Source organism: Dreissena polymorpha, chromosome 4 (assembly GCF_020536995.1).
Source record: "Dreissena polymorpha isolate Duluth1 chromosome 4, UMN_Dpol_1.0, whole genome shotgun sequence".
NCBI classification, from domain to species: Eukaryota; Metazoa; Mollusca; class Bivalvia; order Myida; family Dreissenidae; genus Dreissena; species Dreissena polymorpha.
Genome location: NC_068358.1, coordinates 79,720,155 through 79,736,252, shown reverse-complemented (window position 1 = coordinate 79,736,252; position 16,098 = coordinate 79,720,155). Strand labels below are relative to the sequence as shown.

At 35.2% G+C, this 16,098-nt stretch overlaps 1 protein-coding gene across 1 annotated transcript; it reads right to left on the bottom strand.

The window, feature by feature from the left end:
• Positions 1–7,461: 7,461 nt before the first annotated feature.
• LOC127879059 (protein Wnt-4-like) lies at positions 7,462–15,291 on the bottom strand. The gene is made up of 4 exons (XM_052425649.1): positions 14,736–15,291; positions 11,181–11,440; positions 9,008–9,312; positions 7,462–8,692 (listed from the first exon to the last, which is right to left on the bottom strand). The coding sequence occupies exons 1-4, from the start codon at positions 14,804–14,806 to the stop codon at positions 8,231–8,233; spliced, it is 1,098 nt and encodes a 365-aa protein (XP_052281609.1). The 5' UTR covers positions 14,807–15,291; the 3' UTR covers positions 7,462–8,230.
• Between the last annotated feature and the right edge of the window lie 807 nt (positions 15,292–16,098).

Here is a 16,098-nt window from a genome sequence, read left to right as displayed (position 1 = left end):
AAAATAAACAGGTATTATTTCGGGTATACAAGTAGAATGTTAAGATATACAAGTAAAATGAACAGGTATACAAGTAGAATGATCAGGTATACAAGTATAATGTACATACAAGTAGATGGTACAGATATACACATAGAATAAACAAGTACACAAGTAGAATGATCAGGTATACAAGTCAAATGATCAGGTACACAAGTTAAATGCACATGTATACAAGTAGAATGAACAGATATACAAGTCAATTTCAGTCGTGGTCTGTCGTCTTGATGATCAACGTCTTTACCATTTTCATCCCTTGAAATCGTTTGGTAAATTTTAACCAAATTGGGTAGAAACGTTCCTGTCATAGCCCTTATACAAAACATTCGAATCACTTTCAATCATTTCTATGGCTATTCTTCCCCTACCTCTCATTCAAGATGGCCAGTTATCAGTTACTGTTGTTAGTATGTGCACTCAGTACTGGTAAACCAGCTATCATGTCAGAAAAATGTGATTTTTATGTTTAAATAAACGTGTGAAAACTGTGAAATAATGAAAAAAAAATGAAAACGGCGAAAAATCAAACTTGACAAACAAACACTTTAATACCTTTTAAAACCCGGTTGTCATAGCACCAGAATATTTAAAAACTGGCAAACTCAAAAATCGCCTTATCTTAAACCTCTAGAATGATTTCAAAATTTTACACCAAAGTTCATTTAGTGACCATCTGCCAGATAGTTATCATAATATTTATATTTGTTCATTTACAAAGTCTTATGGGGCAGTGAGGATATTGAAAACTTAATAAAAAGTATTGCATGCAAGCCGATTCGATTTTAAAAAATTAGTTTTGATTCCTCAGAAATCAGGTGGGATAGTTTTGCAAATCTAACTATTTGAAACTTGTTTGTTATCAGTCAGAAAAAAAACGTTTGAAGTTGAGATATCCCTTGCTCGACTTCACATGATTAAATAATGCCTAGAAAATATTTTTATTATTATTAAAACAATGCCTATCCATCTTTATGCATTTTCTTTCAAGGGCTCAAATTTAAGGAAATTGTTCAAGGATTTTGTATTTGAATAAATTTCATGAAAATAATTTTCTAACAAAATATTATCTATGTTATATTCGCAATAATTTTGAAAAAGATCAAATAAAAAATGCACCTGGAATGAGGTTCGAGCGCGGACTTCAAGACGCAAAAGCTCACACTACAGCGACCGTTACATCTCGTAGGCTTTTATTATTTGTCTGATTTCATTTAATTATTATCAAAGGACGAAAAAAAAATTAAATTGCTATTCTGCCAAATTGCTCAACAGAAATAGAAATCCGTTTTGTAGAATAACATATCATCAGAATCAATGATCATAAAACCGTTGATTTATTGAATTGTCATCAAATACATATCTAGCACTATTTCCAGAGATCGTCCACACTAGGTAAGACGTTCAGATCAATAAACGCTATGATAATTCCACCTAAATTATTTCAAAGCATTTTTAATTGACATTTGAGCTGATGAAAGTAAGTGACTGCTATAAAATATATGATGAAAAATATTTTGATTGTTAAAAATGCATTCACGTTTCCATCACCTAACGTTCATGTTTGAAAGCGCTTGATGCAAATTGTATAGATACTGTACGGTGTTCTCATTATGAACGTACAGCTATCAATTTACTCCAGATACTTGAACTGTTGTCGCGTGTACTAAAACTACTAAACAAATACCAAATCTGTATTATTTTTACCGATGTATGCATTGTGGTCTGTAAGATATCCATAAGCAACTACATTTGTAACGTTTTATGTTTGGGAATTAGAGATATATCCAATACTCGTGAAATGGAGGTATTTGTAATGCTAGGGGGATTAGAGATAGTGTCAATGCTCGCTCAACACATTAAGGCAGTATAGATGCAACTTGTCCTTTAATTAGCGAACACATTGACGCTCATTCAATCTAACTGGCTACTGGATCCTCTTCAGTGTGACTATATCACTTAATCATCACCCCATATAAGCAGGAATCATTCAGCGACCGTCTCTACCTGGTTAAATCGCTGGAATGTTCTATATATCAGCTGGTGAGCGATTCCGTGTACAGGCGTTGTCTTCTATCGCGCATTGCCGACGAGGTTTATGTTGATTGGTGGAGTTCTTAGTGATGGTCGGAGGGATTGTGAAGGCGTCGATATGGGTGTCAATGGAACTGAAATGTATTCGTTTGCGTTCTAAACTGAGATGGTCCAGTGTAGGAGAATGTGCATGACAGAAATGCTATACCGTAATTTTTTAGTACGCCACAGTTTACTTTTTAATATTGAGCTACCTCGCATTCTACTGTATGTCATATTCGACCACGTCACATTCTTACACATTCATGCTATTATGTTCTTTTCTACCATTTAACATTCTACGTTACAGTTAAACTCGTTAAATAAATCACCATAGTTCGCATTTACCTCGTCGCATTCTTTATATTCTAAAGACTTACATTCTACTACGTTGAATTTAACATTTTCATCCAACTACGTTATATTCAAAAACGTCGCATCTTGTCCTTTTAAATCTACGTCTTCGTCAAATTCTTCTTTGTAACATTAATTGACGTCACATACCATCGTTTTGTTCTACTAGATCGCATTTTAAATTGTAAAACATACTACGTCACATTTTACTATGGCATATTCTGATTATTCAACTGATTCACTTTCTACTACGTAATGCTACGTCGTAACCTTCGACTCTTTCACATTATTCTTTGTAATACTGTTCCACGTTTTATTCTACTAGGTTACATTTTACAAGGTAAAATAATCTACTTCAAATTCTACCATTCACCTACGTCAATTTTAATAGTTCAAAGTCTACGTCGTCACTTTCTATTACCTTCTCCTAGGTGGCATTCTATGACCTCACAATAAATCACGTCACTTTCGTCGACACCAATTGCTTCTACGTCCCATTCGAAATCTTCACTTTCTACTATGTAATATTTTTTGTCTCATTTTACAACGTCATATTCTTCCACGTCACATTGTTCCGCGTGACATTTGACTTCGCAACCACAGGGAAAAGTTTCGATTTGTTTATATATACTATATATACTAACATATAGTATATATATAAAAAAATCGAAACTTTTCCCTGCATTCGCAACTGTATACTACGTTATATTTCAATACAATGTTCGTAACATTTTCCGTTGTCAAATGTATGAACACCTACAATATGTTATTCTACAACGTCACATTCTTCATTACCGCATTCTTATTCATATAGATCTAAATTATGTTTACAAAAACAAAATGTAAGTGGGGGTTCTTTTTTTAAATTATATTTTAAGAATTGAGTTTTAAAATATAAAAAGTCTTGTGAATTTATAAGGCAACTTGTTTGGATGACATACAGTCAATATTTGTTTGAGATTGGTGACCTGTCAATTTTGCCTTTTTTGGTCCCGCAAGTTTTTGTACCAGATGATCTTAATTCTGCTAGAGTTGTCCCCCATTTTAATAAAAAATATCATTTATCCGTTGGTTACTACAGGCATGTTTCTATCGTATACGACGTAACAAGTATTCTAGAAATAGTTGTTCTTTACCAATCCGATTCATATATTAAAGGAAAAAAAGATGTATGATTTCATCAAAAGCAAAAATGATAAAGGTAATGTTGTAGGTATGTAATTATTGCACCTACAAAACTCGTTCAATACTTTAGATTATGCAACTCTCCTGGTAAAACTTCACGCGTCAAGCCAAGGTCAAGAAAAATTAAGCTGGTTTACCAATAAGATACCTATCGAACAGACAACACTTGGATGATGCTCCGGATACCGTGTGTGCAACAGCAAAGATATTTTATGGTGCCCTTCGGGGATTCATTCTTGCCCCTCTGTTATTTCTTATATATATTTAAGGCATGTGAGCAGACAGAGGCTTACGATAATGTATTTGTGTGTTTGGATGATTATGTCATATTGATTTCAGGCCATTATATACCTTTTGTGGAAAATGCTTTGTCAGAGGTTTTGCTGTCAGTAAGTCACTGGTTAGTAGCCGATGTATCTTATTACGACATAACTTGCAATGATACATCTTAGCACGTCAGATTCTATCGTTTCACATTCTACTACGTCATGCTCTACGTCGTCATATTCCAAAACGCGACATTATACTTGAGTAGACTTAGTAAGTGCAGAAAGAAGAAAATACAACAAAAATACTATGTATTCGAAGATATGTCACCTTTCATGCGTAAAATTTTAAAACGTCAAATCATAGAACGCTGCATGGAACTTCGATCGATGCTACGGTCCAGTTATTTTTCGAAGCGCCACACACCGATATTGTGTTAATGTTTGAGTCTTATTAAAAAAGTAATAATATTCAACAACGTTACACATTAATTTTATTGCGTCCCGCGAACCATGAACAATTCTCATCGGAGTGTGTGTTTACAGTGAAATAGATAATAAAATAGGTATAGCTTCTATAATATCGAATGCTATTGTTTGATAGTTATTCATTTATCGCTTCGTTTATCGAACTAATGATTGATTTATTAATTTTAATGTTATATGTTTAGAGAAATAGATTATTTAATTTTAATTGTGCTCTATATGTAGCTATACGTATGTTGTTTGTTGTTTTATTGAAATACATGGCTATGTGGCGTTTCGTTGCACAGAACAATAATAATTACATAAAAGAGTATAACGATATCGTGATCAATGTCTTTCTGTGCAAAATATAATTAACTTCAGACCCGTATCCAAAACAAAGGCAAAGCAAATTGTATTTATACAGGAGGTCGATCAACCGTTTTGGATTAATGATACGTCCCCGTTGACAGCGTAATTGGTTCTTAATTTGATCGCATTTCATCGGATGAAATACAGACTACCAAAGGAGAAACAATAATCTTGCAGATGTGCAAAAAACAGGACAAGCAAATTGATTAATTCTTATCTGAAATGCTCCCCTAGGCCTTTTGGAGGTTTATTTGCACTTGCGAATGCGCATGATGGAAGTATTTTGGCAACGAAAAAAACAAAGCTACTTGTAGGAAACCACGAATATAATGGAGTTCTTATTGTATGAGTGTTTTCTCGAGTGATTTATTTAGGGTCGAACATTGTATTGAAAAGAGTCTCACAGGCTTCAGCCATACTAAAGTAAACACAATTTCTAACTTCGTTCCATTAGTCTCATCATTGCTTTTACTCGTGCTTGTGTATTCTTTATTCCGATTATTTTCTTTTAAACTGGTCTCATATACATTGGCGTCGGTTAATAATATATATATATATATGAAAAACTGGTAGCATCGTGTTTCATTTTGGTAAACTTAAGACACTGCATTTGTCCGAAAATTTTTATCTTGTACGAAACTAAGTAATCTGCATTATGACATTCATTTTCTGAAACGATCAGGAATGTTTGAGGCAGATTTTCATCAAATTCATAGCATTGTACGTGATAGTAGATATGTGAACCGGTTAAATAACTAGAGCTTAAAGCATTTGATTTCGTGAAACGAGGATCAAATATATTTATGCTCGCACGACCTTCTATTTTCCATAACAATATTGTCTTCACTTTGTACGGAATAACTTGAAAGAAAGCTCCAAAAAAACGTAGGTATTTCAATTGCTTTTTTTTCGTTTTTCTTCACTGATATACCCCGAAGTGAAACAGGTGGATATTTGTTTCATAAAGACATGTTGTCAGACCCGTACAACCTACTGTCATGAATTTTCCCGGTGTATTTTTACAGCTGGCGAGGGTTTGACGGTTATTTGTTCTCAAAACAAATTATACACATCAGATATTGTTCGTTTCCAGACCAATATACTTGTTTTGAAATTGATCCTTCACGTTCGAGTGCACGTTAAAGCTGGGCAAAAACCGGTGAACCTTGCATGTGAAGTCTCGTAATGTACGTTAAAATCCGACATAATAATATGGATAAATAAAATGAAACTCAGTGATAGATACTTAATACGATTTAATTCAATCAGTTCCGCAGGCAAAATGTCCGTACATGTTTGTAAATGTTTGTAGATCCACGGCCCTGCTTGTCTAGACATGGGTTCGCGAAGCGGTTTCACGAAGTTTTCGGATGATTATATTTGTTACAAAATATGCTACATTTAATTGTAGTTTTGCCAATTTTAGTGCAAAAGCAATTGTTTGAACTCGCGGATGTTGTCTTCTCATTTGCTCAAATCGCTTCCACTTAATTCGCTTTTGGGTCATTTCACATTAGCTTGCTACTTCAGTCAGCAAAAACACCTCAGATAAAATATTTGGCCTCGCTATGGAAAACAGTATTTAACGTATGTGCGTATAGTGTCGTCTCAGATGAGCATGTGCAGTCCGCACAATCTAGTCAGGGACGAAACTTTCCTCGCGCTCTTTCGATAGGAAGAGACTTCGTTGAAACGAAAAATACCTTAAAAGCGAAGTGTCATCCCGGACGACACTTTACTCACATTCATTAACCCCCGTTTTCTCAGAACCAGGTCAGTATATGCTGTTCCTTTAAGTATGATGGGACATCCGTCAAACATTCATATAAGAAGAAGATTTTTATTTAGTCAGAGACCATTCGTTCAAAAGTTACAAAACAAAAAAATACCTTACGATCGAGCACTGTGATCATTGTCGCATATACAAAACACATGAAAAATATAATAAGTGTCAACTAATATGACATATTGTAATCAAATCGTACTTATGTTCCAGAAAGCAACTCACATTATTAATCAGGAATGTATAAATTGTGTTAGATATTTAACAGTTAATAATAATGAACAATGTAAAATAATGAATAGTTAATAGATACACGTTTGTATTTGTTCAGGTCCCAAGTATTACTAACACGCGTTTGTGTTCAGTGTAAGTTCCTTCTATGCATAAAGGAATATTCGCTAATTTGCATAATGCATGTGCTGAAAGTGTCGTCCCAGATTAGCCTGTGCAGTCCGCACAGGCTAATCAGGGACGACACTTTCCGCTTTTATGGTATTTTTAGTTTCGAGGATGTCCCTCCTTACCGAAAATCAAGTTTAGGCGGAAAGTGTCGTCCCTAATTAGCCTGTGCGGACTGCACATGCATTAAGCCCAGTTTTCTCAGAACAAGGCTCAGTTGTATGCGGTATTTCTATATACTCTTAATCGTATGTGTATTCGTCTTTTTGCCTCGCTCATTTGTGCGTTTTATTTTTATTATTATTTTTAAAAAAAATGACTGCAATTCGGTTTTATATAAAAAAAAATACATAAACAATTGCTATGTCAGAGTAGTGTTCGTATAAATTGCAAATATTACATTTCGAATACTTTGTTATGAAGATCTCATATATTGTAATGAGTTACTCCGCTCATTTTATCGTTGTTTCATACAAATGTTTGCGTGGACTTACTTATTTTATTATTTTAAAACCACGAAAACACGTATGAGCTTTTTTCATTTATTTTACAATTACGACAAACAATATAATATATTATATAACAGATAATGATCGATGAGATGAAAGATGGTTATATACATTTATGAAATCAGTACATGGTTGGTGGAAAATGAATAAGCATTCTAAACAAAGAAAGTAGAAAATATTTCTATAGCACTAATACTGTTTGCAAAATGTCATTTGCAGTAAAAACAGTGGACACGCGTGTAATTATTGTACATATACATCAAGGTGGCCACAAATGCGGAACCCTTTAATTAGGCCCTATAAACCCTGTCGAAATTGCTGCCTAACAACTAGATGGCGCTGTTTTCAATTAGCGTCCGACCAGCACTAAACACAGGGTGTCGCTTTGTCGATTTCAAATTAGTCGGAAATGAAACCCTTTGCCAGTTTGAGTAGCAAATTGTCGTTTTACTTTCCATGTGTATAAATATTTCACGTTGCGCATGCGCAATCTTAATTTCACACTGCTTTCAGGCTTAAGAGTTCATCTTCCACAAATTTTACTATCACAAATGGAAGGACGCACTGCAAATAGTCACTGTCTATTAAAAGAAGCACATTTGGTGTGTTGTAATTCCAAGAATTACCCAGTCGGAGTGATAGACGTCTATACACGCACATTCCTCTACGAAAGTAGTCCGCTGCGAACGAAAACACGCGCTGGATGTTCTTGCGAGAGAGATCACAACATGACAGTTGCACTCCGCCGTAATTATAAGGTAATTATGAGTGCCCTGTTAATCGACTGCTCAGTTGCAGTAGTGAATCTCCTTCTTGTATGTGCACTTCTGACATTCCACCCTGCAGCACCAAAAGAACTTGCAGTCGCAGTCTTCAGTGAACTCCTTCACGACGGTGTAGTAACCCCGACCGCAGCACATCAAGTTACAGCCGTCGAGTCCGTAGCTGTCCTTGTTGCACTCGCGACCGCGTGTACCCAAAGATCCCTTCTTTATGTTGGGCTCACAGAAATCCGGGGAGTTTTCGAGATAAACGAGATCGTCGCGAGTCGGTCGCTTCATGTCGGGGCTGATCGGGCGAAGCTTCAGCTTCCGGCGGTGGACCTTCATAAGGCTGGCGCCGTCGAACTTCTCCTTAAGAGCGTTTCCTATGTCCCGGAAGGGGCGCATCTTCTTCCAGCAGACCTTCACCGAGCAGGAACCGGACACGCCGTGACACTTGCAAACAAGATCGACTTCCTCGCGTGTGGCCTATAAACAGAAGGAAAAAAAGATAAGATTCATCACACCATGAAATTCGGAAAATCAATATTTAAGACCAATATTTAATTGCGTTTTGTTTAACAGCACGTGAACGCACTTTAATTCAAAATTTAATAAGAAAATTGAAGATTAAACGTTATTATTGTCGTACTTGCAGAAATGTTTAAGTTTCTAACATACTGAGCAAGCTAAACAAGTGTACATACATCAAAAGTAAAATTTTTTATAAACTATTTTAATAAAGTATAAACTTTTAAAGTGAATAAATCAGTAGATGCAATAAATTAACAATCGAGTACTGACCAATCGACCGGCCTTATTGTTCCACAGATTCATGAGGCTGAATTCCGCGTCCACTTCCACCGTCGCCTCATTCCCGGCTTCCGTTTTCGCCTTCTCCTTCGAATCCACAAAATCCTCCGCAAACTTGGCGCCATAGTGGAGGTCCTCCGAGCAACCGCCCCACTCGAATTCCCCTTCCGTAGACTGAGCGCGAACCGTGTCGTCGCATCCGCAGCCGTCAAGCGATCCCTGTGCGCAAGCGCGGGTGACGCTGTACATTACGCCGGCAGACGAAATGGCGTAAATGTAGGCTGTCTCTCGACTCTCTGAAATAAGACAAAGATACCATCAGAAACAATTATATTTCACATACGATACAAAATGGATACCAACATGCCGGAGGATCAACAATAATGGACACATTTGCTCAAAGGATAGGACTAGTAAAATAACAGTTTTATGTTCATGAAAACATTCAATAACGACACTGTGGTGCAACGACGATTTGGTATCAACTGTATGTCTGTTATTCAAGTTAACAAACCAATATACCGGTAACAATAGTGGGGTTGAAGTTATCTCTTATAAATCTTTATTTGCTTGCTAAATGACACGGATTTTTTTTTACAACGCATTCGGATTAGTGTTTTTGCCTTGCATGTAAGTCACCCGGGTAACATTCCACTGATATCGTTCTTTGAAGAAACTGAAGGGTAATAATGTTTGCTTTAATTGGGATATATAGAGTTTCCCTCTAATACCCGCGAACATTCGGAACCACACAAAACATACGTATCGAGTTCCTATTGACAAGATAGTTTAATCTATCCTTGATTTATGACGTATCGCACGCGAGGTCGAATTATTCACAAATGAAGCAATTTTATCTCAAATATGCGTTACTTTCATTAACAATTTGTCAATCAACTTGCTTGCCAAAACAGTTCGTATGGCTGAAAGCGATTATACAGTTGAATAAAATAAATATCTGAGGTTTCACCGAAGTAGACCAAACCAGTATATGACACACAAAAATGCGAATAATACATTTTTAGTTCATGGACGATTATTGTTTCATTACTTTTGTATGATTGCTACATACAAATATTCACAGTTGCATAAGAGTAAGCATTAAGGTTGGGGTCGATCAAATTAGCAACATATTCGCGAATTGTTTTTCTATAGAATTATATCCGTTGGTATTATCAGTGCAATAATTGCATGGCTATAATTCCATTTAAAGCCTTTTGATCTTTGAGTCTGTATGTACAACACACAAAAAACTTTGTGCTCCTTAAGTAGTGGTTGATTCAATTAGTTTATTGTTAAGATCCATTGATCACTGCCACATGGGCCTTGTATCATTAAATAGGTAAAACGAAGAAAAAATATTGTGACACATTTCCTTATTCTAGTAGAGACTTGAAAAAGCTCGGATAGAAATAAAACTCGGATAAATCTTGTAACCGTAGCTAATGCGAATTTCCGTCAATCTTAATTATCGCGGGAAGCCATATTTTTACTCGGTCATCTATAATGTGGTTTATTTAACTTGATAACTACTGTTTGGGAGAAAGTTCTTATCAACCTAATGAAAGAAATAAAAGCCCGTATTGAATTATGATTGATAACTATCAAAGGGTGCGAATCTAAATCCGGGACAATAGACAAAACTGTGTAAGTCTTTACGCCGATAGAACAAGATAGCGCGATCAGTGGTCAAGCTGGCTTGAGCCGATGACCGGTGTCCGTCAGGCTGACCCGCACTAGAAAGTTACTCAGATAACATATAATAACGCTAATCACACTCAGTAAAGAAAAGAACCACTATCTTAATACTTCGTGTATTTCGCGCGAAATTTCAAATATATCTAGCCAATGTAAGATAAGACACGCCTGAGCTCTGTCTTGATTTTCGAACGCACTTACATTAGACGCATACTTCAATGGTTTGCTTATTTTGCTAACAGGCAACCCAATCGGTGCGTAAAAATATCTTGTTAACCCATACTTAGTATTATCAACTTGGTGGTAACAATAGATGACTTATTTTTATGAAAAATAAACTACTTAACTAAATATATTTATCATATTGAATCCTTACATCGCATTTACCAGAAACATATCAATGTTGAAGGCGCTTACGCACTATTAGATACCAAAAGAAGAACAGTTAAACAGGTCAAATACTTACTTATTTTGATGACGTTGCCAAATACGTCGGTGTTGTTGAACGTCGTGCAGTTCCAACGGCGTCCCTTGAACTGAAACTTGCACTCCTCGATGCCCATTGAAGCACCAGCGCCGATTACGTCGAGGAGGCGTTTCTCCTTCCGGCAGAGCTCCCTCTGTGTCGCGTCCAGGTAGGGCGAGTTATCGCAGGCGGCCGCCGGGTCGGATATCTGTCGCGTGTCACGGGACAGACTACCAGAGGTTCCCAGAACTCCAAGATACCTGGAGTACGAAGAAATGCATATACAGTTTACAAACTGGCATACACTTATTCGATTTGAAATAGTAAAAGGCTAAGACCTTTAAATTCTTCAACTCAAAGGGCATCTCGTGCAAAGACAATTTATTTAGAATAAGAAATAATATTGAGTTGTTTTTTGCCAGGATCAATTTGCTACCCAGTTCATTTAACGCAATTAAACTGTTCTAATCTATGTTAAGGTGTTTAACACTGTAAAGATTCGAACAACAGGATCGTAAATTGTAGCAGTTTCATAGTATGTCGTCTCAACGGTGAAGGTTCACTTGTAATAGAAAAACTGAATTAATATGACCCGGGAGATCACAAATGTTCTGTTCAGTATAATTGGCTATTAGTGATGAGTGATCGCGAGCTAAACGAAAGCATGTGCCGATAAGCCTTCAGACCGGTTAACAAATGGACGAAGATAAGTGTTAAAAGAATCCCGATTGTCTTAATAATTGCGTTTTTATCCCAGTTTTGAAAGAAGTCATTGGTTTCAATGAATACAATGAACTATAAATAAAAATACCATGCGTTTTTTGTTTCCGAGAGGATATAAGCATTTTACGCGCTATTACAATCAGTTATCACCATCGTCTATAATGCTCGATTTTTTGCTCCTATTGAAAGGATTGCAATTATATGAAACCATGTTTTAAATGTCGTCATTGAATTATTTCTGGGACCAGAGTTTTTAAAATATAATGACAAAAACAAAAACTGATATTTCTATTTCCATGAGCCAATAATCAATTTCAAATATTTGAATGTGATAATGGTAAAGCTATACGATTAAATACTCCGCATGTTCTCTGACGTAAAATAGAAGTGTTGAAAAATTTGTTGATCGACTAAGAAGTGCTGTAGATAGATTTCTCAATCAATATTAACACAAAATATTTCCCAATTATCATGTTTGCTTTTCAGTTAAGAATGTCTTTGAAGTCGGAAAGATGTTAAAGTGAAGATGTTCGAATTATTTTAGGATGATAAAACATCTTCACAAATGTCAATAGTTAGACAAATTATACGCGGAATAACAAGGGGACTGAAACAACTCCTTGTCTTGCACCAATTCTATACATAACTCTATCAAACGCGTCTTAGATATCAAAGAGAGAAATTGTGTTATTAGAGTTGTCTAGCGAATATTTATTGCACAAAAGTCCGAAAGGGTCAATAACTTATTTCAATAAACACTTCTATTGACTCCAGCTTTTTGAAATCTTAAGTCATTTCATCCACGGAACATTTCCTATCAGCGGTAATCAACGTAAGTAAACAGTGTAGGTTACAGGCCTTTGTGGCCCTCAGAGAAAATGCAATTTGTTGAAGTGTCGCTAAATAGTCGTCAAATATTACACATCAACGCTAATCCGTGCTCTATTCTGTCATCAACGCCATGATTACAGCGACAGTAATGTCTGGATCTAGGAAATTCAGGAAAAAGGACCCCTTGACAGGGATAGCATTATTTTACGTAAGAAGCAGCGAAATCCTTTCAGTTACCAGATTATCGTCAATCTGAACAAAGGTTTCACAGGTCTTATCCGTTAACCAAATGACATAAGCGTCAAAATTTTCTTGGAGAAATGAAAATATTGCCTTTCTCACGTTTATTATCGACTAAATGCTAGTAATTAAATTGTACAAAAATACCGCCAGTGAATTTATCTTTTAATTATCTTATTCATTTCAAAATTATCGGTATCTTGATGGTCAATCAGATTTCTGTGTTGAAAACAACAATAAACTCTACACAATTTTTGGGGATACCATCATTTAGCGTAAAATAAATAAGATCCTATTATTGCACGCTATCAAATAACAATCTGCAGACTGATGCAAAACAAAAAATCACAGAAAGTAAACAAAAGATCATTTATAATTAGGTAATTCGGTACAACAGGATGAGTCCATACGAATTCCGACAAACATAATAAATGCAATAAACGAAGCATAATTCCGTGGAATAACGACAGCGATAATAATTTATTCAAAACAAATTAAACCTCTAATTAAATGCGAAGTAATCTCGTGTTAGATGATATCGTATAGACAGTTATTGTCTTTTGCTTTAATATTATCGCGGAAAGGTTGTCTGGATTGTTTCAACACATATAATACATCTGCAGAAATATGCTACAAAGTCTTATTACTTGGAAGAATTTGGCTTCAGATTTGTTACGTTGTTAAGAAAAATACCAAGTGATAAATAATCAAGATAATAACAGACATTTAAAAGTTTTTTGTTTCATTTTCTTTTATTTAGAGCTTTTACCCATATATGCCTAGCGTCTAGAAAAAAGGTATTGGCAAACAGCGTAGACCCAGATGAGACACCGCATGATGCGGCGTCTCATCAGGGTCTGCGCTGTTTGCTTAAAGGAATTTCTGTAAGAAATATTCTAAATATAGAAATGCACATACTAGAAATCCCTAATTTTGGAAATTAATTGATCCAATTTAGAGGGTGAAAGAGTCCACTAGGCATAAATGGGTTAAAATAACCAACTATTCAGCGAAAAAATAAGTGAATTAATTCTGAACACACGAACTCACTACTTATATCTGAAATACAGCGAAATCGGGATTAATAAAGCCACACACACGATGAAATACGCTTTAAGTTCACTAGATTTTAATCTCATTACTATGTCTAGCAAAAGGAACAAACTGAGAGGAAGCGTTCACTAATCAAACGAGCCGCAAAATAAGTGTTATAAATATTTTATTAATTTGTTATTAATTATTGTCTGGCTGAATAGATTTCCGTGGTCGGCGCCTTTGTATCGATAATTTGAAGGCGATATTTCTTTTATTTAAATGATTGGTTAATTGACTTGTTTGCCTAACAAACGGATGTGTTTCCTTTAAACGTACCAAAAAGTGCTAAACAACACCTCGGGCAAAGAAATAAGTATTCAAGTCCAGGATAACATCCCATTTATGAACGAAAAAAACAACAACAAAATCAACGAAACGATCACACACGAATAACATTTTACTTTCTGCATATATTTCTATAAATTAAAATTTATATTATGTAATACATTTTATTTATCAAATTCAAACACAAATTTCAAAATGATGTAAGGCAAATGCTCCTAACATTATCCGTTTTATTTAGTATCAATTAAACACTAAAAGAAACAAAGAGTATAAATTATATCATTTAGTAATTTAGATATACTCAATGTATTACGTAGAAAACATTGAAGTTTCATAATCATTTTGTTAGTTAAAAAAAGACAACACAACAACTTCACTTACCACCACGATGCACGAGCTTGCTCCACCACTAGCACAACCAAAAGAACCGGAAGTAACCGCATCATCCTCATTGATGTTCGAGCACCGAAAATAAAGTCCAAACACCGACAGTTGATCAACGAGCACGCGTGACGTTTAAAGAAACTAACTCCCACCAAGTGGCAAAGTAATGAATGAATATATGTTTCCCGTGCAAAGCGCGGTACGAGCTCAGTGGCTAGTCGTCGATAATTAACACTGAAATACTTCAACGTCACCACAATAGAAGTGTCTTCTATCTGCTAATCACTATTATAAGTCCTTATTATGCTACTTACAATAACTTATCTCAAATCTTCCGCCTATCAATTATTTCCAAAATATAATGCCTCACCGCACGGAACACAATTGAAGATAATTTGTCAGAGGTCCAACCATCGAACCTATCTGTCAGAATTATCTTAACACGTTAACACTAGAATGTCTATTTAGTATTAATCCCAAAATAGCACCGTTTCTTTAAATTCACAAATTGGAAGTGTCGTTTCTATAACGCACAGTTCTGTAATGTCTCAGTACAAACTAGAGCGCAAGTTAAAAGCGGAATGCAACGTAAAGGTGAAATTGGAAAATTATAGTATCCCATTTACTCATTTGCGAGTCACTAACCGTGACGCTCGATTCTGATTGGTTGACGGGAAATTTAGGTGTGACAACTCTAGCCAGCAGGACTGTTTTCATTTTGGCTAAGCCGAGGAATTCGTTGAAATATTAATGCGATATTTTATGCTAGACTACATTTCTAAAACTAAATTAAAAAACACAAAGAAATTTTGACCGGGGTTATAACAACAAAGAAGTAACAACTGGGTATTGTCTTCGTTTGTTCAAGTCATATGTCACTGAAGTGCAAATGTAACATATTTGAGGGAATTAAAGCAATGATTAGTCATTGTGACTCTGCATTAAATATGTATGACTTCAGAAAAAGTACTTTATTAAGCAATTTTATTGAAATGTAAATAACATATGCTGACATTTCACGCCACATGTTCATGTTTGTTGATTGAAAGTTAGTTAAAAAGTGAAAAATCGAACACATAGTTATGTATTGTTTACTTTCAATGCCCTTACATTTGCGAGCATAATAAGGAAAATAATAATTCTATTTTAAAATATACAGTGTGTAAATAGGAATGGCGATCGTTTAAAAACAATATCAATTATTTAATAATAAGATACCCTGTTTGATTAAAAAAACTAACATTGTTCCGTTTTGTTATACTCTAAATTTGAAGACCAACTTTATTTCTTTTAAATTGATTAAAATGTTAAACACATTCACGAATGATTATTTTGAAATACATGGCAATGACTGCATGTC